Below are 27,500 nucleotides of genomic sequence, written 5' to 3'. Positions count from 1 at the left end.
ACATGTGTGTGTGTTTGTATCCACGTACGTGGGCGCGTGTGTCAGAGTGCGACACTGACAGAGCAGGTCAACCTCCAATTTCTAATGTGTGTGTGTGTGTGTGTGTGCGTGTGTGTGTGCAACGTGTGTGCGTGCGCGCGTGTGTGAGAAAGACGCCACAGACTCCACAGCCTAGTAATAAATCATATTTGCTGTCATGACAGTTTGAAACTCCTACGAAAAAGGGCTCCATATTTGACAAGAACCCAAAGTGAAGTATTCTTGAAGTACACGTTCAGCAAAAATACGGAATTGGTGCATTTCTGATGCATTTCTGATTCACCCACCCCCCCCCTTTTTAAATCCTCAATAGGACACACCCAGAAGTGAACCATTAAGCCAATAGTTGTCACTCGACACTCAACCCATTTAGACCTGAGGCCGATTCTAAAACAATGTCTTCTAAATCATGACAGTTTTCTGAAAAACCTATGTTTCTATGTCAGTGGTGCTCAACCCTTTTTTATGTCAAGGACCCCCAGGATTATCTGTATTTGGCCGCAGACCCCCATCTGAAACTATGTAGTTCCAGGGACCCCCCCCCCCCCCCCCCAGAAGCAAAGATTTGAGCTAAAAACGTTCGCTGTGAAAGAATATATATATCAAAGTCTGATTTGCGCCACATTTTCACATTTTTTCAAAAATAGCAGATCTACATGCTCGCCGCGCTATGAGCTTGTAGATCTGCTATTTTTCAATAGCTACAGTATAACATAATGCTTAGAACACCAAAAGGGGTTCCCGTCCTGAATGGAGGGTCCATTTTATGCTCTTAGAGTTAAATTAAAGGTCGCGTTTTTCGAAGAAAAAAAAAAGGTGGAAAAACGCACTGCTAAAAATCCGAAAAACGCAGCTGTGTGCAGCTAGGGACCTAAAAGGGACATAGGATCCAACAGGAAGCACATCTCCAGAAGTTCTACAGGTGCTGGTCAAAAATATACGTACAATGTGTGTGTGTGTGTGTGTGTGTGTGTGTGTGTGTGTGTGTGTGTGTGTGTGTGTGTGTGTGTGTGTGTGTGTGTGTGTGTGTGTGTGTGTGTGTGTGTGTGTGTGTGTGTGTGTGTGTGCGTGCGTGCGTGCGTGCGTGCGTGCGTGCGTGCGTGCGTGCGTGCGTGCGTGCGTGCGTGCGTGCGTGCGTGCGTGCGTGCGTGCGTGCGTGCGTGCGTGCGTGCGTGCGTGCGTGCGTGCGTGCGTGCGTGCGTGCGTGCGTGCGTGCGTGCGTGCGTGCGTGCGTGCGTGCGTGCGTGCGTGCGTGCGTGCGTGCGTGCGTGCGTGCGTGCGCAAAGATGAATCGCTGTGCCCTGCAACCTTGATGAGTTCCCTCTTTTTGTAATTAGCTTTCTTTGAACACCGTTGCCTTTCTCAGTACTGTTGGTGCACCCCTCGAGGAATGGCTTGGAAAACCTTTCTCAGTACTGTTGGTGCACCCCTCGAGGAATGGCTTGGGAAACCCTGGCCGTTTTTTCTGGTAGAATTTCATTTATTGGTATACACTCACTGGAGTCTAATACAACTAATACAAGTATCCCAGAGTGTCGCAGTCCCGCCGCCTACCAGGGCCCAGGAAATGTTTCCCGTTCATTTTCCTCATAGACATTTTACAAAGTATTTATTTAAAGACCTTTTAAGCCTCGTACAAAGCCAACTCTTGTCGTGACAAATCATGACAACAAACACAATTCTTCGGGCCGAACAAATAATTAGAAAGAAGAAGAAAACGGCAGGTTACAACACTTTTTTGGTTGTTTTTCTTCTTTGTAATTATTTGTTTGGTCCAAAATATTGTGTTTGTTGTCATGATTTGTCACGACAAGTGTTGGGTTTGTACGACGCTTAAAAGGTCTTTAACCCATTTACACCGGCTGCCGCGGGGACGTTACTCTCCCTTTAAGACCGGCTGCTACAGCAGCGTAACTTTACCTCTGATGCCGGCGTGCGCTAGACGTCTCATCATTGTTGTGTAGTCTTTTTCGGTGCTTTTCCGGACACGTGACCAATAAAATGCATCATGATTCGCTAGAATACTTTGTTGTGGATGTCGCAATGCATTTTGGGATTTCTTTTCTTCTTCTACGATTTTCTGTGATTTATTTTGTATCGCGTATCACGGGGAGCGATCCAAGGCCATGGCGGAGGTAACAGCAGGACGGAGCGGACGAGAGGATGAAGTTAGCGATGGAAGTGACATCGAAGTTGATGGACTTGACTATAGTACTAATAGTGACCTGGATCTTAGCGATGTATTGGATGATCCAAATGAACAGCCGCCGTCAGAACCACTGGACCGAGACCAGTGGATGCGCAGCCTGTTTGATGATGACACCGACGATGATGAGGAGTTCAGGGGCTGGGACGGTGACTGGAAAACAACTAACTTTACCCGACGCACACCAACATCTTATACATTACATTACATTACATTACAGTCATTTAGCAGACGCTTTTATCCAAAGCGACTTACAATAAGTGTATTCAACATAGGTAGGGAACAAAAACTACTAATCACCAGAAGTCTTTAGTGCATTTTCTGCAAAAACAAGCAACCAAGAGTATACCTAGTGCTAAGGTAAAAGTGCAATATATCAGCTACCTATTTCCTTAAACAGATGAGACAAAATAGCTAAATCAAATGAGCATGAGCTAAAACAATTAAGTGTATCGACTAAACAAGATCCAATAAACAATACAACAATAGAAAACAAGCGTTCGTACAACTAGTTAACAACAAGTAGGTCAGGCAGAGAGGAAGGGTAGTGTTTCCTGAAGAGGTGGGTTTTCAACCTGCGGCGAAATATGGGCAGTGACTCTGCTGTCCTAACATCAGTGGGAAGTTCATTCCACCACTGTGGGGCCAGAACAGAAAAGAGTCGTGACCGTGTGGATCGGCCAGAAGGACCCTTGAGTGACGAGGCAATCAGTCGCCCCGAGGTGGCAGACCGAAGTGGTCGGGCAGGGGTGTAGGCATCGACCATAGCCTTATACTAGACATAAAGGTGTAAAAATAGATTTGCCTGAGAAACCAACACCTGGTCAGGTATTTTCTCATCTCTTCAGCGAGGAGCTGTTTGAGCGTCTGGTGGTGGAGACAAACAGATACGCTGAACAGAGCAGAGACGATACTCCATCCAGAGCTAAATGGACAGAAGTCAGTCTCGTTGAGATGAAAACTTTTTTAGGAATTTGTCTCGGGATGGGAATCCTGAAACTTCCAGCCAGGCGGGATTACTGGCGGATAAAACGACCCCTGCTTCAGACCAACTTTCCCCAGTACGACAGATTTGCTGCTATCTGGAGGTAATGATGAGTATTTTATGAACTGTAATAAATTATGATGATGATGATTATAACGCTGGCAAGAAACGATGATGAGCCTATATGCTGCCTAGACGCATAACAAGTTTACAAATGAAACCAAATCAACCCATGATATCTATTATCTATATCCATCACTCTGTAATTTGGTTACATTTGTACACTTGATAGATAGACAGACAGACACGTCTATAGGTAGGTAGGCCTACACACAGTATTATTATAATGTCTGATGATGGTGAATGGTAATACAAGTTCATAATTAATTATAATGATGATAAGAAATAACAGTAGTAGTAGTATTTTATTTAGTGATTTTATTTATCACACAATAATAAACAATACATTACATGAATGTACTAGCAATAAGTATTACCAATACTATACAGTATAATCAAGTCTGATGATGATGATACAGATTATTATAATAATGATGGTGATGATAATGATGATAGTAATAATTATGACAGTAATACATTATGATTATAATGATGGCTGCTTGCATGCATGTATGCAAGCATGCATGTATACATGAATATTACATTTTGAATATTTGGATGAATATTACATTTTTTACTTTTCATAATTTGGTGATATTGTTATTACATTGGTGGTGTGTGTGTGTGTGTGTGTGTGTGTGTGTGTGTGTGTGTGTGTGTGTGTGTGTGTGTGTGTGCATGTAATAACAATATCACCAAATTATGAAAAGTTAAAAATGTAATATTCATCCAAAGTAACTTATTTACTTTTTACTTACTTACTTATGTGTATATTCAGATATCTTCATCTCCAAGACAACAATGAGGAAGGCCTGGACCGCTCAGACAAACTCTGGAAGCTGCGTTGGTTCCTGAAACACCTGGCAACACAGTACCAGTCCCTCTATGGGGTAAACGGTACTGTGTCTGTTGACGAGAGCATGATAAAATACAAGGGCAGACTCTCCTTCAGGCAGTACCTTCCCCTCAAACCCACAAAGTGGGGTGTCAAGGTGTGGGTCATGGCGGAGAGCTCTACTGGATACTGTTCAAGCTTCCAGGTAAGAAAGATAAAATCAGCACACCAGTTAGCTCCCATTTGCAAAAATGTAATAGTACGTTTCAAGTACCAAAGTTGTTCTTGTTGTTGGTTTTTCGTTACAACTTCCAGGTCTACACAGGTCGTGATGGGAATGTCGCAGAGAAGGGTCTTGCTCATCGTGTCGTGATGGATCAGAGAAGGGTCTTGCTCATCGTGTCGTGATGGATCAGAGAAGGGTCTTGCTCATCGTGTCGTGATGGATCAGAGAAGGGTCTTGCTCATCGTGTCGTGATGGATCAGAGAAGGGTCTTGCTCATCGTGTCGTGATGGATCAGAGAAGGGTCTTGCTCATCGTGTTGTGATGGATCAGAGAAGGGTCTTGCTCATCGTGTCGTGATGGATCTGGCAGAATCCTACTATGGCTCTAACCTGTCCATATATATGGACAATTTTTATAGTGGGGTGGAGCTTTTCCAGGACATGAGGAGCAAGGGTATGGATGCCTGCGGCACCATTCGGGCCAACAGGAAGGGGCTGCCAAAGGACAGCTGACAAAAAAGGCGAATTTGGCGAAGCACGAATTCAGAGTCGCCCAGAAGGACGACCTCACATTCTGTGTCTGGCAGGACACTAAGGCTGTCATGGTTCTGTCCAACCATCACGACCCCACCGAGACAGGGACCGTACAGAGAAGGAAGGGTGCCTCCAGCCAAACCACTGTGGTAGTTCCATCCTGCCTTGCCGATTACCAGAAGCACATGAAGTGCATGAATGTTTGAGTTATTGATTTTTTTATTTATTGACAAAAATAAATACAAATAAATACTGTATATGACATAGCCTACAGTATTTGAAAACATCTGTCAAAAAATATAAAACAAATAGCCTGAGAACCTTTTTCCATTGTGGTCCTCTCAGTGTAAATGTGTGTGTAAACTGAGTCCTGTGTTTGTTCCAGGTGTGGATCTTCTGGATCAAATGGTGGGCTACTACAAAATCGAGCATCGCTCAAAGAAGTGGTGGAGGAGGGTGTTTTTTTTACTTCCTCTCCGTGTCCTGCTACAACGCGTTCGTTGCCCATAGAGCTGCTGGAGGAAGAGCATTCTCCGCCTCTTACAAGGGGTAAAAGATTGGCTGGAGGACCTGATGGAGGAACTTGTTGTCCCAGTTTTGGCGGTAACAAGACAACTCACCCCTTTTCTGTTTTCCTCCCGGAATTTTCCCCAGTGCGGGGTGGGAGAGGCTGGACAGCAGACGGCTGGACTTTGAATTTATCTAACTATAAACTTTCACGACAGCAGACAGCCTAAGTACAAATATAATTTATGAAAAGCTACTACAGTGAAGTCTGTTCACAGAAGTTGTTGTAGGCTATGTGGGGATTATCTGACGAGGTACCATTTGAGTGGGAAAAATCTTACATATACTAAATAATACTAAATTGTTTATAGGGTCAATATAAGTAAAATAATATAGCCTTTCCACAGGAGTATCTTTTTATATTTGTCCAAAAAGAATACAAACAGCCAATAGCATATTACAAAGTTATCCCCCTCACTGGGGAAAATTCCGGGAGGAAAAACGGGCAAGCACCAGGGTGAGTTGTCCAGTATTCGTTTTGGCAAGGCCTCCTCCTGATTTCTTCCCCCCTCCATCCCCAGCTGTGCTAAACACGGAGCATGATTTTGAGAAAATCTTCGATAAGAGAAGGGGCTGCAGAGAGTGTGCAGTGGCAAAAAGTGGCACTGGTGAACGTCCCACAGCCACAGTATATGGCTGCAAACAGTGCAAGGAAGCTGTGCACATGGAATGCTTCGGCAAACATGTCCGTCGTTTTATGAACTGAACACTGAATTCACTTTTCTTCTTTTTTTTGTTTTTGCATTTTTGTGAAATGTTGCTAGGCACTATTATTTTATTGTATGTTATGGTTCCGAGGGAGCCTGTTCTGGAGACTTGAATGACGTTTTATCAAATTGTTTCAGAAAAAAAGAACACTGTGACACTTTTATTTTCATTTTTGTGAATATATTACCTTTTGTTATGTTTCCAAGGAAACCTGTTCAGGAGACTGGAGAAGATTCAAAATGAGTGGTCCTGATTCAGAACCACTGATCCGATTGGCACTATTATTTTATTGTATGTTATGGTTCCGAGGGAGCCTGTTCTGGAGACTTGAATGACGTTTTATCAAATTGTTTCAGAAAAAAAGAACACTGTGACACTTTTATTTTCATTTTTGTGAATATATTACCTTTTGTTATGTTTCCAAGGAAACCTGTTCGGGAGACTGGAGAAGATTCAGAACCACTGATCCGATTGACTTTCCACTTGGTACTGCACTAGCCTGTGAGCCCAGGAATCCCCCGCCAAGTGGGAAGTCAATCGGACCGAGTTTTGATATTCCTGCCCATTCTAAGCAGATCGGGCCGGTTCTGCAGAACTGCTGATCCGATTGACTTCATACTTGGTACTGCACTTGCCTGTTTGTACAACAACACACCTGCCAAGTATGAAGTCAATCGGATCAGTGGTTCAGGAGATATTGCTGTCCATTCTAGGTGGGTCGGGCTGGTTCTGCAGAACCGCTGATCCGATTGACTTCATACTTGGTACTGCACTTGCCTGTTTGTACAACAACACACCTGCCAAGTATGAAGTCAATCGGATCAGTGGTTCAGGAGATATTGCTGTCCATTCTAGGTGGGTCGGGCTGGTTCTGCAGAACCGCTGATCCGATTGACTTCATACTTGGTACTGCACTTGCCTGTTTGTACAACAACACACCTGCCAAGTATGAAGTCAATCGGATCAGTGGTTCAGGAGATATTGCTGTCTATTCTAGGTGGGTCGGGCTGGTTCTGCAGAACCGCTGATCCGATTGACTTCATACTTGGTACTGCACTTGCCTGTTTGTACAACAACACACCTGCCAAGTATGAAGTCAATCGGATCAGTGGTTCAGGAGATATTGCTGTCCATTCCAGGTGGGTCGGGCTGGTTCTGCAGAACCGCTGATCCGATTGACTTCATACTTTGTACTGCACTTGCCTGTTTGTACAACAACACACCTGCCAAGTATGAAGTCAATCGGATCAGTGGTTCAGGAGATATTTCTGCCCATTCTAAGCAGATCGGGCCGGTTCTGCAGAACTGCTGATCCGATTGACTTCATACTTGGTACTGCACTTACCTGTTTGTACAACAACACACCTGCCAAGTATGAAGTCAATCGGATCAGTGGTTCAGGAGATATGCAGACATGTAGTTGAGTATAATTAATGTATTCGTTTTATATTACTTATTTTATTTTTTAATAGTTTGTAATAAATATTTGTGCAAATACATTTTATTCTGAACAATAGCCAAAGTTGTAAGCTCTGAAATGTTTTTGGAATTTTGTTTCTATCTGCTACAGAGGCTGAGTAATATATGTTTTAGTGAACCTTGGGAATTTTGTGAAGTTTCTCAGAAAGACCTCAGGTTCTAGGGTGTCTTTCATAAAACTGCCATAGGTTTTAGATGGCCTTAGGTGTAAATGGGTTAAATAAATACTTTTTGAAATGTCTATGGGGAAAATGCATAGGGAATTATTTCCTGGGCCCAGTCGTTATGAAAGGGGGCGGGACTGGGCCGCTCTATTAGGGGCTTGCCCCGGGTTAACCCATTTAGACCTAGCCTCGGACCCAGGCTCACTTAACTGCGAAAAAGAAGAGCCTGGTCACAACCTAAGGCAGAGAAGCTATCGAAAGGCGGGACTTCCGCCGTGTAACCCCCCCCCCGGAAGTTAACGTTTTTTGACCAATCGCAGCGTTGTGTTCCCGAAAATGTATTCCCGCTGAAATGATCATTGGGTGGGGACTAGTAAACACAGCCGCACCGTGTGACGTAGTTATCTTACACGCAACACTTCTGCCACTTCCGCTGATAGTCTTTTCAGCGTAGGTCTTGGCCAGGGTGATTTAGACCTCAGGACGCAGCTGTGTCACCTTATAGCCTTTAACCACTTTAACCATTATTTTAAACTTTAGCTGTTGAAAAATAGCAGATCTACAATCTCTTAAGAGCTTGTAGAGCTTTTTTAATTGTGAAAATGTGGCTCAAATCTTTGAATTATATATTCTTTCAGAGCGAACATTTTTAACTCAAATCTTTGCTTCTGGGGGCGGTCCCTGGAACCAGGGCTCGACGCTTAGCATTTTTCCAAGTAGCACATGTGCTACTAAGTTGAAAAATCTAGTAGCACACAAATTATTTTAGGGGAACGATGAAAAGTTATCAAAATTATGTGTTTTTGAGGGGTGCTAGCCCCTCCTATGTATATACAGCTTTAGTCCCCACACATCTCAAGATTTGCCATTGACAATGAACGGAGATTTTCTTTTTCAATGAACGGACAAAATTCTGCTAAATATGACGTAAATTAAACATCAAGTGTGTGTGTGTGTGTGTGTGTGTGTGTGTGTGTGTGTGTGTGTGTGTGTGTGTGTGTGTGTGTGTGTGTGTGTGTGTGTGTGTGTGTGTGCATCAGGTATTGAGTCTCTGGTGCGAAGTCTGAAGGTGACTCTGAGGCTGACCAACCTGGAGGTCCAGAGGGAAGGCCTGCTGCTTCTCACTGAAATCCTGGAGAGGTACAGTACAGTACAGTACAGTACAGTACAGTACAGTACAGTACAGTACAGTACAGTACAGTACAGTACAGTACAGTACAGTACCGCAGACCATGGTCTGTCTGTCTCGTCTCTGTCAACTAGTACACAGTAGGGTTTAATATTTTCCCGGATTTGGCTCATTTTAATTCCCGGGAATTTGCGGACCTTTTCCCGGGCTCCCGCGGGAATTCCCGTCAGAAAAAAAAGAAAAGAAGTGCCCACCAAAATGCATTTATATGTATAGATACTTCATATGTTCAATAGAATAGTGATATTTGTTGGTTTAAAAAGTTTTATTTGAACGAAATATGAACATATAGCCTACAATAAAAGTATTAAATTAAAATATTAATAATGTGATAGGCCTACTACGCTATTCAGAAAAAGGGACACAGGAGTTTGCACTAATGTGACTGTCGAAGCACGGGGAAAAAACGACCTCACGTCTTTCACATAGATACCTTAGCCATGGTCTTTCACCCTTTGAGCATGCCGTGGGTCCCCTTCTCCGCTGCAGAGAATGTGATCATCCCGCTTTGTACTTTATGAAAAGTCTGATTGGGTGTTAAATTAGCCAGCACGTCCAGTGCACAGCACACTGATTATTAGAGAGAGAGAGGGAGAGAGAGAGAGAGAGAGAGAGAGAGACGCTGCGTGCTGGTGGTTATTATAAAACAAATTGTAGCCTACTCATCTACCTACCAAAAGTAGAAAGTACTCATTGTTGCAGAAAGTCCCGTTTCACAAGTTTTAAAATGTAGCAGCTAGCGATCCAGTTTGGAAGCATGTTAAATTCAGTATCACCGAGGCACTTTAACACAATCAGTCCTGGGATTCCTTCAAAATAGGAGCTCTGGGGTGCCGGGAAAACATGACCCCCCCCCCGGAAACAATCCGTGAAAAAAACTGAGAAATATTTTGCTAGCTTACCTTGCTCTCGTTTTCATTATGTTGCTAAATATTCCAAAGCGTTCATATTTTGAACGAGAGGCGGATGAGAAGTCAGAAATGAAGTGCTTAGTGTATCTGTAACTGTCGTTGACACTTGCTGGGTTTAACTTCTATTATTTCTTGGTTTGAAGTTAATTTGCGTTGCTTTTTGGGATACCTTTATTTTGACACTTCCTGTACGTTTTGGTTTACCTTTATTTTGAAACATCCTGCCATGGCACCGGCACGCACATATACCTGCTCGTTTCACGCACCCCCATTCATTCACACTCAGAGACAGTGACAGTAGAGAGAGACGGCGTGTGTGTATACAGCAGCACAACACGGTATGTTTGTTTGGAAATGCTTCTCACACTTTTATGCGGTAAATGTTGAACCTAGACATTTGTACCTTCAGTCGATTGAGCAGTTTATACCTTCCACAGTGCCCGTCTGCTGTATTCAATGTTGACAAACATGCAATGATGGGTGACGGTGTATGAAGGTTCCAGGTGGCGTCCAAACAGCTTGTTAGCCCCTCGATAGCCGGAGCAAGGTATAGGATTGTTTGTTTTGGGTTTTTTGTTTATTATTTACTTTGGGCTTAATTACTTTTGTTTGGGTCTATGATACTTTGGTTGGTGCATTTATTGTCTGTTTGGGTTTTTCTATGTTAATGACTTTACTGAATTATAATCGACTATGAAGTATTTTATTGTTGAATTGTACTAAGGTGATTAATTCAAATGCACTGCTTTTATTGTTGAATGGAACTATGAAATGTTTGATATGTCTAAGAGTATTTATTTTCTATTTTCATAGTTTTCACGGTGTTCGATCCATGCTGAAAGAAGGAAAAAATAAAAACACCCGTTGAAACCAATCCACTCTATTTCTTTACATCGAGGGCAGCTACAGTGAAAACTTGGCCCTGAAGTAACTCAACGTCGACACCTCCATCTCAACTACAGCCACCCTGTGCTTCAACCCACCGGCCCATTGTACCAAGTTTGTCACACGTCAACATCACAGTAATCCATACACTGAGAGAACTACTTATGATAGGTAGCTTATATATTTTGGACTGAATGAGCTTGAAACCTGCAATGGGACAATACATGCACACACCAATACAAAATAAATAAAAAACAACAAAAAATGTAAAGAACAAAAAAAAAAAATGTAAAAAGAACAAAAAAAATGTGAGAGAAAACTTAAGAGTTTTCCTTGTGAAGGGATTTAAAGGTTTGCTTCACTGTCTCAAACTGAGAATATGAAGCTGCATGCATTTTTGAATGACTAAAGGGGACATTTTGGGTATCTTTGTGTTGAAATTGTGGCAGCGGTGGCCGAACGGATAGCGGCGCGGTCTAGATACCGGAAGGTTCCCAGTTCGAATCAGCCGTCCGACACGTTAAAATTACCACCGCTGAAATGCCCTTGAACAAGGCATCAACCACTACGATGAAATGTGTTCTATGAGCAGGGCCTGGCTGGAAACAAGTTCTTGAGCTTAGCCCAGATACCCTGGGTAAATATAGATTTCATTTCATTTCATTTCAAATGGTTGTTTGATATCCTTCCTTTGGGATTAAAGGTTTGTACACGTCTGTGGAGCTGCTTCGTGTTACGTTGTGTGTATATACTCGGAATGTTACACACAGACCAAAAAAGAACCCTGTGAAGTGTCAGTGATCAAACAACCTCTAAAACTCCGTATAAATGTCAACCCCTGAGACGGCGGGCAACATGCAGCAGCCCATAAATACAGAAGAGTCAACACGCAACACACTGGATACTACTGAAACTGGAGAGACATCAGCCAATGCACATCAGGCCAAATTAAGCACCCGGTCAAAAACCACAACAGAGAAAGGCCAGATGATGCAGGATGAGAATGCAAAGAAACATGGAAAGGCATTTACCAAAGCTTATACCACCTGGGCCCAATCAGCAAAGAATATACGAACGGCACTAAAATCATTTTGTGCAGCGGAAGACCTTCACGACATTAAACGAACCATCCAGAAACAACACAATGCAATCAGTGAATCTTATGAATTAATCCAACGCAACTGCACCCCTAATTCAGACATTGTGAAGAAAATGGACGCCTGTGTCACAATCACCCCCGAAATTTGTGAAATCGTGGATAAATACCTGCATACTATTAACCAACCATTCAATGAACAGCTTGCGAAAATACGTGTCAGGTCAACCTTAAATAAGGAGGAATATGGCTCAATTTTCGGAAACACCAAAACAGAAACCGTTATCTCAGATGCAGCAGATGAAGCGGAAACCCGCACGCACTCCCGTGGAACCCAGCCATTGCACCTAGCCACTTCCATAGTAAACGGCGATGATATAAAATCGACCTCTAGCCGCAACTCTAATGCCTCCTCCAAGGCCTCCCGGAAACGAGCAGACGCAGAGGCAGATCTCGCTGCTCAACAAGAAAAGGCCAAGGCCTTGCAGGAGATTCATAGCCAACAAACCAAAATACAAGAGGAAACGATAAAGCTACAGGAACTTAAGGCACAAAAGGACATCCGAGTAGCAGCAGCACGGGTTCAAGTTTATAAACTATTTGAAGAAGAATCTGAACAATGCAATAACCCACCCTCTGCTCCTCTAAACATCACAGGTACTCAATCAACTTCAAATCCGAAGCCGATAACATCACAAACACTCATTAAAACATCGGCTACATTGGATACAAACTGTCTGACACAATCACTCATAAGCTCACTGAGCATAAATCGCCTCCCCACCCCAGAGCCAACAATGTTTTCTGGTGAGCCATTGGAGTTTGTGGACTGGAGAATGTCTTTCATGGCACTAATAGATCGACAGCCAATACCTGCAAGCGAAAAGATGTTTTATTTGAAACACTATTTAGCTGGGGAAGCCCTCAGGGCTGTGGAAGGCTTCTTTTATAGAAACTCTGAGGATGCGTACCAGGGAGCTTGGAGGGTTTTACAAGAAAGATACGGAAACTCGTTCATTTTGCAAAAGGCCTTCCGTGATAAATTAATGAAGTGGCCCAACATTGACTCGAAGGATCCTTTTGCCCTCAGAGACTTTTCAGACTTCTTGCAAAGTTGTGTTGAAGCAATGCCACACATCAAAGGCCTATCTATCTTGAATGACTGTGAGGAGAACCATAGAATCCTCCAAAAACTACCAGAGTGGATTGTGCGTGGGTGGAGCAGGGTAGTAGTGAAGGAACTGGACAAATCTGGGGATTACCCAAACTTCCCATGTTTTGCAAAATACATCCAGACAGAAGCAAACATAGTTTGCAACCCTATTGCCTCTCCTTTTCTACTACACCACAGGTCTACAGACGATAAAATATCAAGAAAAGCCAGGGCATTCCACACCAGTACCCAGAACAATGACTCCAAACCTTCATTCACCTGCCCCATCTGTACCCAGGAAGCACACGGAATCGCTACCTGCCCCATATTCGCAAATAAATCGATCGAAGACAAGAAGGCGTATATTTTTGAAAATCATCTCTGCTTCGGGTGCCTAAGGAAAGGACACAGTAGTAAACAATGCCAGAAGAGACATACCTGTAGAGTATGTAACCGACAACATCCGACCTGCCTGCATGTCAACCGAGAGAACCGACCGGGGGGAGAAACATCAAATCAGTCCACTTCCACAGACGACTATGCAGATCAGGAAGTCCATACTGCCATGGCACACACACTGTTCCAACGAGCTTCCGCCACCTCAAGCATTGTACCAGTCTTCCTGTCATCTTCAGAGGAGCCACGGAGAGAAATTCTAACGTATGCTCTACTCGACACACAGAGTGACTCTACCTTTGTGTTAGAAGACCTCCTTGAAGAGATAAAGGTAAAAACCCAGCCTGTGCAGTTGAAACTTAGCACCATGACGGCCATCAACACAGTCACTGCAAGTAAGAGTGTCCGAGGACTGCAAGTCAGAGGTATGCATTCTGACAAGCACATTCAACTACACAATGCCTACACCCGCAACTTGATCCCTGTGAATAAGTCATATATCCCCACCAAGAACACTGCTTTACAATGGCCTCATCTAAAACAACTTGCAACCAAGCTGCCTCCACTACAAGACTGTGAAGTTGGTCTCCTGATTGGAAACGACTGCCCAATAGCATTGGCACCTCTCGAGGTAATCACCGGAGACGATAACGACCCCTTCGCTCAGAGAACTGTACTGGGGTGGAGTATAGTCGGTTCAAGTCCACACCTTGATCGACCAGGGAACCACGAGTGTCTGACTGAGTTAAAGTCTAAAGCAAGCCATGTAGAGACTGAGAGACATGATGACCTCAGCCTGGGGACAGAGACCATCACTGACCTACAGGGACGCATCTCAGATCTGGAAGCGGAGGTGAAGGATGTGAAGACCTCTCTCTCCAAGGCCCACGCTGAGAACAAGCAACTACAAAAGAAACTCACTGACCTTGACCGGGAGCAGATCAATCAGGAGATCAACCTGACATTTAAGCTGAAGACCCTCCAGCAGAGTCTGGAACAGGAGGAGGCAGGACACCGGGCCACCAAAGCCAAGCTAGCTGATGAAAACAAGACTTACCAGTCCATTGTGGCAGCCAAGTCTGGAGCCTTGAAAGAGGTGGAGCGCAGCCTTCAGGAGGAGCACAACTCCAAGCTGCAGGTGAAGAGCGAGCTGCTGCAGCTACAGAAAGACCACTCCATGCTGGACACTGACTACAAGCAGTCCCAGGAAAAGCTGGATAAGCTGAAGGCAAACAAGGACATGCTCTCTGAGGAAGCGACAAACCGGCTGGAGCAGGAGATTCAGAAGCGAAGCCTGAGTCAGAACGACCTGAAAACACAGACTCAGCAGGTGTCAGTTCTGCGTTCTTCCGAGGAACAGCTGAAACAAGAACTCGACCACCTACTGGACACGAAGCAGACCCTGGAGAAACAGAACCAGGACCTACACACGAAGGGTCTAGAGACCAAGGGCATCATACCGGAGGCGGTAGGAAAAATCACTGACCCCACCCATGCCCACTGCAACAGCTCCCTTGAAGAGCTGGGAGTCATGGTTATTTCCCCTAAACCTCCTGTCACCAAAAGGCTAATTCAAAAAAATGGTTCTCACAAACTGATGTGTTGTGAATCATGTTATGTTTAATTCTGAAGGATTGGTCCTGGGTAACATGATTGGGGGGAGTGTAACTGTCGTTGACACTTGCTGGGTTTAACTTCTATTATTTCTTGGTTTGAAGTTAATTTGCGTTGCTTTTTGGGATACCTTTATTTTGACACTTCCTGTACGTTTTGGTTTACCTTTATTTTGAAACATCCTGCCATGGCACCGGCACGCACATATACCTGCTCGTTTCACGCACCCCCATTCATTCACACTCAGAGACAGTGACAGTAGAGAGAGACGGCGTGTGTGTATACAGCAGCACAACACGGTATGTTTGTTTGGAAATGCTTCTCACACTTTTATGCGGTAAATGTTGAACCTAGACATTTGTACCTTCAGTCGATTGAGCAGTTTATACCTTCCACAGTGCCCGTCTGCTGTATTCAATGTTGACAAACATGCAATGATGGGTGACGGTGTATGAAGGTTCCAGGTGGCGTCCAAACAGCTTGTTAGCCCCTCGATAGCCGGAGCAAGGTATAGGATTGTTTGTTTTGGGTTTTTTGTTTATTATTTACTTTGGGCTTAATTACTTTTGTTTGGGTCTATGATACTTTGGTTGGTGCATTTATTGTCTGTTTGGGTTTTTCTATGTTAATGACTTTACTGAATTATAATCGACTATGAAGTATTTTATTGTTGAATTGTACTAAGGTGATTAATTCAAATGCACTGCTTTTATTGTTGAATGGAACTATGAAATGTTTGATATGTCTAAGAGTATTTATTTTCTATTTTCATAGTTTTCACGGTGTTCGATCCATGCTGAAAGAAGGAAAAAATAAAAACACCCGTTGAAACCAATCCACTCTATTTCTTTACATCGAGGGCAGCTACAGTATCCATCAGATCAAAACCACGGAGAGCGCCCTGGATTAGCAGATACGAGGCATTCTTTCTGCCGCGCTAACAGCTAAGTGAACGGGAAGCTAATATGAATGAAGAGCGAAGCGTACGGTGGCCTTAACGGAGTCCCGCTCAAAAATAAAAAAAGGAAAAAATTCAGAAAATTCTTCTCTCGCCTGATATCATTGAAGATGCGCTAGGACGTGTACACATGTCATTGCAACCCGTCGGTTGGATTCCCTAGGACGTGTGAACACGTCGGATGGACGGAACCTGTTAATTAGATTTGAATTAAGTGTCGGTTTGGCTTGGCGATAAGACTATATTACAACTACTAGGCACTAAAAAAGAAACACTCATAATTCTGCAAGGGTGACACAATTTGAATGAAATAGTTTCAGCGGTCACATGACAAGGATACAGTGGGATAAGAGACTGTAAAACGCTCAGGGAAATGTATCCTTTACCTGCAGTGAAACAGTACAAAAATAATAATTAAGAAAGTTTGTTGGCAAAGTGCTGAACAAGCTCAAATTGTGTGGGCATGCGAGGTAATCATGCCCAATTAATAATGTAATTGCATGTACGATGCTTGCATGTGAGAACATGAGCATTGATTTGGCATTTGCATTCACGTGTTTCTATATGTGGCTGTGGAAGAGAAGTAATTGTCTCCACCAGGCCGAAGGCATGGGGAGAGAGTATGTTTTGCACTTCATCCATCCGTGTGTGTGTGCGTGCATCTGTCCGTCTGTTACCAGCTAATCTAATCGGCACCGTTAATCCGGTCGATGCCAAATTTTGCTCACACACTCTCCCTGGATGCCAACGATGAACCTCTGCCCCAAGTTTTCCAGAACGGCCTTTTGAAAAACACATTTTTGGATATTACTCCTCCAGATTCTGTCCAAAAATCGCGCAAATTGTTACACACTATATCTGTCCGATATTTCATATTCCATCCGAATTGGCTAACATTGGCTTTCAAAGTTTGCAGGATTGGCCCGTTTTTTAACAAAAACCCTCAACTCATGAACGCAGCGTGCAATTTACGTGAAATCTTTCACAGACTTTCCTACTAGGCTGAGGAATATATCCCACCCTTTTCACATTGGCCTGTTATAGCACCACCAACAGGTGGATTTTTGCAAAACACATTTTTGGAACAAAATGCCTCAAATCATCCAATTGCCATCCAAGGCGTAAGAACAAATGTCACCCTTTTCACATTGGCCTATTATAACGCAACCAGGAGGCCACAACCTGACCTGGCCTGGTGGAGACCTGTGCCCCAAGGGTATCTCTGGTCCATAGCTCTAATGCGTTGCATTTAGAGCTATGTTACTCTCGACTTCTGCCGCTCGCATGAATGCAGACCAACCTCTCGTCTTTAGCGTAAATAAAAATAACGTTTTTGCTACTCACCAAAACAAAGGCGGTTTGTGTCATTAGAAAGCCTACTTTCCTTATTGGAAGCACTCTGAGCCCCCCACCACACGCATAAACGGTACTTTTTGGCCAGAAAGGGATTTGTTTTCACCGGAGGAAAAATATTCTCTATGAGGCAATTCTCTGGGCAATATCGGTAGAAGGCGTAGAAGTGGAGTAACTAAAGTATTTTTTTCCGGTGGAAACAAAATCCCCTTTTGGCCAAAAAGTACCGTTTATACGTGTGGTGGGGGGCTCAGAGTGCTCCCACTAAGGAAAGTAGGCTTTCTAATGACACAACCCGCCTTTGTTTTGGTGAGTAGCAAAAACGTTCTTTTTATTTACGCTAAAGACTAGAGGCTGGTCTGCATTCATGCGAGCGGCGGAAGTTGAGAGTAACATAGCTCTAAATGCAACGCATTAGAGCTATGGACCAGAGATACCCCAAGGGGCACTTTATCTAGTTTCTATTTGAGTTGCGTGCATGTCTTTGCGTATACACACACACGCAAAGAGTTTGTGTGTGTGTGTGTGTGTGTGTGTGTGTGTGTGTGTGTGTGTGTGTGTGTGTGTGTGTGTGTGTGTGTGTGTGTGTGTGTGTGTGTGTGTGTGTGTGTGTGTGTGTGTGTGTGTGTGTGTGTTGTGGCTCTAGGCTGCCATATTTGGCTGTTGTGGCAACACCAAACTACGCCAGAGCAACTGGAGGTTATGTCATGGTGGCCTTTATTGGGGCACAAATATGTGGGCGTGGAATTCTCCCAAATGTAATTATAGATATAGGTCACCGTTGTTTGTTTTTGTGTCCCTGATATGAGAGAACATGTAGGGTTCTACTGCACTACATCTGATATGAGAGAACATGTAGGGTTCTACTGCACTACATCTCAGAGAACATGTAGGGTTCTACTGCACTACATCTCAGAGAACATGTAGGGTTCTACTGCACTACATCTCTGAGAACATGTAGGGTTCTACTGCACTACATCTCAGAGAACATGTAGGGTTCTACTGCACTACATCTGATATGAGAGAACATGTAGGGTTCTACTGCACTACATCTCAGAGAACATGTAGGGTTCTACTGCACTACATCTCAGAGAACATGTAGGGTTCTACTGCACTACATCTCAGAGAACATGTAGGGTTCTACTGCACTACATCTCAGAGAACATGTAGGGTTCTACTGCACTACATCTCAGAGAACATGTAGGGTTCTACTGCACTACATCTCAGATATGAGAGAACATGTAGGGTTCTACTGCACTACATCTCTGATATGAGAACATGTAGGGTTCTACTGCACTACATCTCAGAGAACATGTAGGGTTCTACTGCACTACATCTCTGATATGAGAGAACATGTAGGGTTCTACTGCACTACATCTCTGATATGAGAGAACATGTAGGGTTCTACTGCACTACATCTCAGAGAACATGTAGGGTTCTACTGCACTACATCTCAGAACATGTAGGGTTCTACTGCACTACATCTCTGATATGAGAGAACATGTAGGGTTCTACTGCACTACATCTCTGATATTAGAGAACATGTAGGGTTCTACTGCACTACATCTCTGATATGAGAGAACATGTAGGGTTCTACTGCACTACATCTCTGATATTAGAGAACATGTAGGGTTCTACTGCACTACATCTCTGATATGAGAGAACATGTAGGGTTCTACTGCACTACATCTCAGAGAACATGTAGGGTTCTACTGCACTACATCTCAGAGAACATGTAGGGTTCTACTGCACTACATCTCAGAGAACATGTAGGGTTCTACTGCACTACATCTCTGATATGAGAGAACATGTAGGGTTCTACTGCACTACATCTCTGATATGAGAGAACATGTAGGGTTCTACTGCACTACATCTCTGATATGAGAGAACATGTAGGGTTCTACTGCACTACATCTCTGATATGAGAGAACATGTAGGGTTCTACTGCACTACATCTCAGAACATGTACAGTAGGGTTCTACTGCACTACATCTCAGAGAACATGTAGGGTTCTACTGCACTACATCTCAGAGAACATGTAGGGTTCTACTGCACTACATCTCAGAGCCAAACTCTTTACTTTTAATTCACTACAATTATTTGAAAACTTTTAGTTACTACTAGTTACTTTGGAGATTTTAATTTTGAATAGAAAACATACATTAACAAAAACTTCAGCCCACAATTTGAAAAAAGCCACAATGTGTCGATTGGCTGTTTTCAAAATGTTTTGAACCCATTTTGAACTTGTGTAATGGGACATTCTGCAATATGAGTACTTACTAGTACTTTAAGTACATTTTGATGCCGATACTTTCGTACTTTTGCTTGAGTACATTTTAAATACGGGACTTCTACAGTACTTGTCACAGAGTACATCAATATTGCAGTATTGATACTTTTACCTAAGTAAAATATTTGAGTACTTTTTCCACCACTGGTACTGTACATCGCTGTGAATGACTGTATTCTGTGTGTGTGCGTGCATGCGTGCGTGCGTGCGTGCGTGTGTGCGTGCGTGCGTGCGTGCGTGTTTGTTTCCATCCTCCAGGCAGCCCCCGGGGGTGCGCTTGTTTCCTAGCGGTCCGGGCTTCGTGGCCGTCTCGGAGGCGGTGGGAAGAGGCGTCTCCTCCTCCTCTCTGCTGGTGGCCACGCAAGCAGTCCGTGCTGCCACCGCCCTCCTCAGGTGACCACAACATACAAAACAAACACACACACACACACACACACACACACACACACACACACACACACACACACCGATGAATACAATCAAAGACATTCCATAAATTAGAATACTTTTATACAGTACTTCTACATCCTGACAGTTTTCTGAAAAAGCTATGTTTCTATGTCAGTCGTAATTCGATTTAAAAAAAATAGCAGACCTACAAGCTCGTAGCGCGCCACTCGGTGGCGCGATATGAGCTTGTAGATCAGCTTGTAGATCTGCTATTTTTCAATAGCTAAAGCATAACATGATGCTAACACCAAAAGGGGTTCCCGCCCAAAATGGGTTAAGAAATAGTGAAAATAGCTGATTTGATATGAGCATCACGGACATTATGTCACAGACATGATGTCACAGACATGATGTCACAGACATGATGTCACAGACATGCGCAGAGCAAGTTCAGTCAGGAAACCTCAGTGGAGTCACTGCCGGCCGTTAATTGGGCCGCCTCAGCATCATGCTCTCATCCACATGATTCACTCAGCCAATCACACACTCACTCCATCTTCATATTGGCTACATAAACTGGAAGGTTTGCATTCTTCCTCCTGCTTGCTGCTGCTGCTGCTATATCTGCTGCTGTATGCTAAACTTTGCTGCTCACCCACCTCCACCCCAGCTACCACCTGTCGTTTTGGATCTGCTGTTTAGGTACGGGGGATTCGGAGTCCCTATATGGCCGGGACTGATGCGCTTGATCTGAGTATCTAAAAAGCAGATCCAATTCATCGCCAAACCATATTAAACATATTGCTCATTTATATTCAATAAATATCTATTCCATCCATTCTTGAGTTGTCCTGACTGAACAGCTATTTCCACTAGTTTGGGTCCCAGGGAGACATAAGATTTCTCTTTTGGGACATGCAGGCTAAAACGTTTGGGAACAAAAAACGTTAGGAGAAGGTGTGCTCTACTCAGGGGGAGTCTTGAGGAGTAGTCTCTGTAGCTGTGGCGACTGTGGCTCAGGAGGTAGAGCAGGTCGTCCAATGATCCATGGGTCGGTGGTTCGAATCCCGGCTCCCCCTGTCTACATGTCAAAGTGTCCTTGGGCAAGACACTGAACCCCAAATTGCTCCCGATGTGCTGGTTGGTACCTTGCATGGCTTCTGCCGCAATCGGTGTGTGAATGTAATGTATTGTAAAGTGCCTTGGATAAAGGCGCTATATAAAAGCACCATTTAGCTGATCTGGCTGCAGATGTTTTATTTGTAGGTATTTCCCGGTTCTTTATTTGTAATGAACACATAGCAGTCTACCATCTAGGTATTCTGGAACCACTGCTATACAGACACACACACACACACACACACACACACACACACACACACACACACACACACACACACACACACACAGACACAGACAACCTCACGGACATCCTGCTCAAGGCCCTATCCTCAAATATCAGCCTTTAACTCATTTTCTCATTCATGCTGGCAAATGAAAGGATTCATAGACTACAGAAGGAGACAATTCATTTACTGAAAAATGTAAGCACCTGCAAAGGGTGAGTTAAGTACACCACTACTACGCTGCCAGGCAAATAGCGGCTCTCAGGGCTCCGGTGTCATTTGCATCTATTCAAATTAGGTAATTTGGGCATTTCCCCTTTCTATGCAAATGAGCATCATTTGCAAAAAAAAAAAGAAAAAAAAAGTGGGTTAGGGTTAATACAGTAGCTACATGCAGTTAGTGTGTGGCAGTTCAGCCTGACACTGAGACCAAATGGCTAAAGTTTGAATGATTATTTATGTTTCAGTGATATTTGTTATTGTGACTTTATGTATATTGTGTGGTGTCTGATTAATTGATTGATAATTGATAGTTGACTCCATTGAAGGGAGAAACTACCAGCTGTGGGGTGGGGGGGGGGGGGGCATGCCAACAGTGGGAGGGTTTGTTTAGAGAACTCTTTAATTATGTGGATCATATTATGTGGATAATTTATAGAATATGATGTAACACTTTAAATGTGTATATGAAATGTGATGTCTCTGGACATTGAGGAGTAGCTGTGGGGTAATTGTGGAATCAATGTAGGGTTGGTATGGTCCGTGGGAGGGGCTTAGCCTATATAAGTAGGGAGACTTCCTACTGCCAGGCAGTCAAAGCAGGACTGCAGAGGTGTGAGGACCTATAGGGCCAATCTGCCCAGTTTACTGCGTAAATGCCTTCGTTCTTCAATTTTGATGGTCTGTGAAAACGGGAATAAAGAATCAATCTCCATGGTGGATATAATACAAGGTTTCTCTCATCACCCAACCTTTTCGCCAAGTCCAGCAAGTTTGCCTTCTCCAGCTGGAGTTCACTCTCGAGCTTAGCATTATCCGTTTTAGTAGTCTGAGTCACCAACTCAGACATCAGGACCTTGAGGGCATGCTTTGCATCGACTATAGATGTAATGCTGTCCCGGGGCTGCTTCAGGCACCCTTCGTTGTCTGCATTCCAGAACCTTCTGTTGGAGATCAGCAATCTGGCCCAGCTGTCTAAGGAACTATTTGACCTAGACAAAATGTTGGCTTTGAAGGAGCACTACATGAACCCATTTTGACTTGAGATCAGATTCTAAAAATGTCTTCTACATCCTGACAGTTTTCTGAAAAAGCTATGTTTCTATGTCAGTGGTTCTTCAATTTTTCAAAAATAGCAGACCTACAAGCTCGTAGCGCGCCACTCGGTGGCATAACATAATGCTAACACCAAAAGGGGTTCCCGCCCAAAATGGGTTAAGAAAATGTGTCAAAACCAGTTGGAACCTATGCAGACTGAGAATCAGACAAGCCTGCAGTCTGCAGTAGATTTGCTGCAGAAGGAGGAGGAGGAGCTAACGCTGGCCCTGCAGTCTGCTAAGAAAGTCGCCAAGCTTGGTGAGCAGCGGAGGAAGAGGCTTCAGGGACTTCAGGGGGAGCGCAGCCTCCCCAAGAAAACTCTGCACACCGCAACCTTGTCTACGTGTCCTATCTGGACCCACTCTTCACACCTGGCATCAGGCCGCAGCAACCACCATCGCCTCGGACAGCAGCACCCAGCAGCCTGGCCAAGGCCTCGGACAGCAGCACCCAACAGCCTGGCCAAGGCCTCGGACAGCAGCACCCAACAGCCTGGCCAAGGCCTCGGACAGCAGCACCCAACAGCCTGGCCAAGGCCTCGGACAGCAGCACCCAACAGCCTGGCCAAGGCCTCGGCAGCAGCACCCAGCAGCCTGGCCAAGGCCTCGGACAGCAGCACCCAACAGCCTGGCCAAGGCCTCGGCAGCAGCACCCAACAGCCTGGCCAAGGCCTCGGACAGCAGCACCCAACAGCCTGGCCAAGGCCTCGGCAGCAGCACCCAGCAGCCTGGCCAAGGCCTCGGACAGCAGCACCCAACAGCCTGGCCAAGGCCTCGGCAGCAGCACCCAGCAGCCTGGCCAAGGCCTCAGACTTGTTCCCTGCGAGGAGGTGGTTACCTCCATGGCTGCGCCAGGAGAGGGGGGAGGTAATGTGGCAGTTCAGCCTGCCACTGAGACTGAATGGCTAAAGTTTGAATTATTATGTTTCAGTGATATTTTCAAGTGCGCTGCCCCACACACCTTACAGACTTCACTGAAGTACAGCTCTCTTCCTTCTCTATATTGCTTTCAACTTGATATATCAACGTTGGTAAATATCAACTGTACCTGTTTTAATTGAGTTGATCACTATGTAATGTTCCTTTATTATCAGTAATTTACTTTATTCATCTATGTTTTGTTGTCTTTGTCCCCCCCCCCTCCCCCATTGTACATCGATGTGTTGTAATCTCGGCACCACTGAAAAAGAGGGTCTCAGCCCTCAGTGTGTTCTCCGAGAACTAAATAAAGTTTGAAATGAAAAAATTGTTATTGTGACTTTATGTATATTGTGTGGTGTCTGATTAATTGATTGATAATTGATTGTTAACTCCATTGAAGGAACTACCAGCTGTGGGGGGGGGGGGGGGGGACATGCCGACAGTGGGAGGGTTTGTTTAGAGAACTCTTTAATTATGTGGATCATATTATGTGGATGATTTATGTAATATTATGTAACCCTTTAAATGTGTATATGAAATGTGATGTCTCTGGACATTGAGGAGTAGCTGTGGGGTAATTGTGGAATCAATTTAGGGTTGGTATGGTCCGTGGGAGGGGCTTAGCCTATATAAGTAGGGAGACTTCCTACTGCCAGGCAGTCAAAGCAGGACTGCAGAGGTGTGAGGTATTTACACATTACACTGGGCAGGTTGGCCCTATAGGTGCCAACCTGCCCAGTTTAATGTGTAAATACCTTCGTTCTTCAATTTTTATCTGTGAAAAGGTGAATAAAGAACCGACTTCTCTGCATCCAAGGTGTCTGTCTGACAGTTTTCTCCAGTTTTTGGCTGTTCTTCCTACATGTGCCTCATATTTCCGGCAAACACTACCCACACTATAGGGAAAAGTGTGAATTTAGTAATTAACTTAACACCACTCATGAGTTTTCCCCATTCTAAGGCTTCACTCACACGGTCACAACAGATTGTTGTATAGCTGATGCATGAGACTTGTTTACTGATGCAAGCTCGCTATTAATTTCCAATGGGAGTCACATGGTTTGACACAACATTTTTGTTGTATGAAGGGGAGGGGGCCAGTCGAAACACAGCCGAAAGCCGTACAACAAAAATGTTGTGTCAAACCACTTCCATTGGAAATGCATTGGGGCGGCCATGACACTTACCCTTTGTTTACATCTAGCATCCAACAGTGTTGTATGCTAGATGCGAAGGTGTGAGTGAGGCCTATGTCCCATACACTGCACACACATACTGTACATGCACAATGTCCTCTATTCCATTCTAAGTCCCATACACAGCACGCACGCACGCGCGCACACACACACACACACACACACACATGCACAATGTCCTCTATCCCAGGGGTACAGGCAACCTTTGGCACCAAGGGTGGTGATCACTGGCACTCTGGCATATGTGTGAGAGAGAGGATTTTTGGTTAACTATATAAGAAATTTAAATAAATAGTCAAATAAATAAAGTCCCTCACATTTGTATGTACATTTTGTCCTGCACATAATTCTGCATTCATTATAACTCTGTCTGGGGAGATATTAGAAATATTTAAAAAGAAGGGAAACAGTTACAATCATGGACTATCTAAACATTTTGGAATTTTGTATGTCATTAAAATGTATTGTAATGTATGCACACTGACTATCTTGAAAATAAAAACATGGCACTTTGTTTTAAAAAGGCTGCAGACCCCCCATCTTTCATTATGATCATGTAACTTTACAAGATCAACCTTTTCTGACATGTTAAATAAAACATAAACTCTCTCTTTCCCCCTCTTTCTCTCTCAAATCTCTGAAATATCTCACCCACTCTTTCGGGTTTCTTGATTTCTGTCGGTCTGTCTGTTTGCCTGCCTGCCTGCCTGCCTGCCTGTCTGCCTGCCTGGCTGTGCAGACTGAACCACCAGTCCAGTCCAGTCCAGTACATGGAGATAGGGAAGCTGGTGAAAGTCATCACTAGCCGCTGCAGTGAGCTGCCTCCTCTGCCCTCCTCCTCCTTGTCTCATCAGAGAGCCTCTGTGAGTCCGGCTCACCTTCTGGTTGTCTCCACCAGGCCGAAGGCATGGGGAGAGAGTATGTTTTGCACTCCGTCCGTGTGTGTGTGTGTGTGTGTGTGTGTGTGTGTTGTGTGTGTCCGTCCGTCCGTCCTTCCGTCCGTCTGTGAACAGCTAATCTCCGGCACCGTTAACCCGGTCGATGCCAAACTTTGCACACACACTCCTTGGATGCCAACGATGAACCTCTTTCCCCCATTTTCCAGAACGGCCTGTTATAGCGCCACCATGAGGCAGCTTTTCACATTTTTTACCTAAAACTGCACCGATCTGCGTGAAACGTTGCATGCACACTCCCTAGAGGCCAAGGACAAACCTTTGACCTGCATTTTCCGCATATGACTTCTATAGCGCCACCAGGAGGCCGACTTTTGTAAAACACATTTTTTGATATTACTCCTCCAGATTCTGTCCAAAAATCTCACAAATCGTTACACAGTATCTCTATGGTCATGTGCTCAAGTCGGATTTGTCCGATATTTCATATTCCATCCTAATTGGCTATAATTGGCTTTCACAGTTTGCAAGATTGCCCCGTTTGGAACAAAAGCCTCAAATCAATTTACGTGAAATCTTTCACACATTTTCTTACTAGGCTGAGGAATATGTCCCACCCTTTTCACATTGGCCTGTTATAGCGCCACCAACAGGTTGATTTTTGCAAAACACATTTTTGGAACAAAATGCCTCAAATCATCCAATTGCCATCAAAGGCAAACATGTTTATATTACTCCTAAACATTTTGCCAAACATCTCACACAGTCCTATCCTCCTGGTGGAGACCTCACACAGTCCTATCCTCCTGGTGGAGACCTCACACAGTCCTATCCTCCTGGTGGAGACCTCACACAGTCCTATCCTCCTGGTGGAGACCTCACACAGTCCTATCCTCCTGGTGGAGACCTGTGCCCATAAGAACATCTCACACAGTCCTATCCTCCTGGTGGAGACCTGTGACATCTCACACAGTCCTATCCTCCTGGTGGAGACCTGTGCCCAGAAGAACATCTCACACAGTCCTATCCTCCTGGTGGAGACCTGTGACATCTCACACAGTCCTATCCTCCTGGTGGAGACCTGTAACTTCTCACACAGTCCTATCCTCCTGGTGGAGACCTCACACAGTCCTATCCTCCTGGTGGACACCTGTGCCCAGTCCTATCCTCCTGGTGGAGACCTGTGCCCAGTCCTATCCTCCTGGTGGAGACCTGTGCCCAGAAGGTCCTCCTGGTGGAGACCTGTGCCCAGTCCTATCCTCCTGGTGGAGACCTGTGCCCAGAAGAACATCTCACACAGTCCTATCCTCCTGGTGGAGACCTGTGCCCAGTCCTATCCTCCTGGTGGAGACCTGTGCCCAGTCCTATCCTCCTGGTGGAGACCTGTGCCCAGTCCTATCCTCCTGGTGGAGACCTGTGCCCAGTCCTATCCTCCTGGTGGAGACCTGTGCCCAGTCCTATCCTCCTGGTGGAGACCTCACACAGTCCTATCCTCCTGGTGGAGACCTGTGCCCAGTCCTATCCTCCTGGTGGAGACCTGTGCCCAGTCCTATCCTCCTGGTGGAGACCTGTGCCCAGAAGGTCCTCCTGGTGGAGACCTGTGCCCAGTCCTATCCTCCTGGTGGAGACCTGTGCCCAGTCCTATCCTCCTGGTGGAGACCAGTCCTATCCTCCTGGTGGAGACCAGTCCTATCCTCCTGGTGGAGACCTGTGCCCAGTCCTATC

At 44.7% G+C, this 27,500-nt stretch overlaps 1 protein-coding gene across 1 annotated transcript in view; it reads left to right on the top strand.

Annotated features, from left to right (window-relative positions):
* Window positions 1–27,500, top strand: part of mei1 (meiotic double-stranded break formation protein 1) — a gene marked incomplete at its 5' end in the record, with an annotated part of 203,305 nt that overhangs the window by 66,221 nt on the left and 109,584 nt on the right. Inside the window, 3 exons of the mRNA XM_079519702.1 lie at window positions 8,903–9,002; window positions 19,969–20,103; window positions 25,619–25,742. Coding sequence (XP_079375828.1) covers window positions 8,903–9,002; window positions 19,969–20,103; window positions 25,619–25,742 — 359 coding nt within the window. The remainder of the gene's footprint in view (window positions 1–8,902; window positions 9,003–19,968; window positions 20,104–25,618; window positions 25,743–27,500) is intronic.

Source organism: Electrona antarctica (genome assembly GCF_951216825.1).
Source record: "Electrona antarctica genome assembly, chromosome: 14".
In the NCBI taxonomy this organism is placed as follows: Eukaryota; Metazoa; Chordata; class Actinopteri; order Myctophiformes; family Myctophidae; genus Electrona; species Electrona antarctica.
This window is presented reverse-complemented; position numbering and strand designations above follow the sequence as displayed.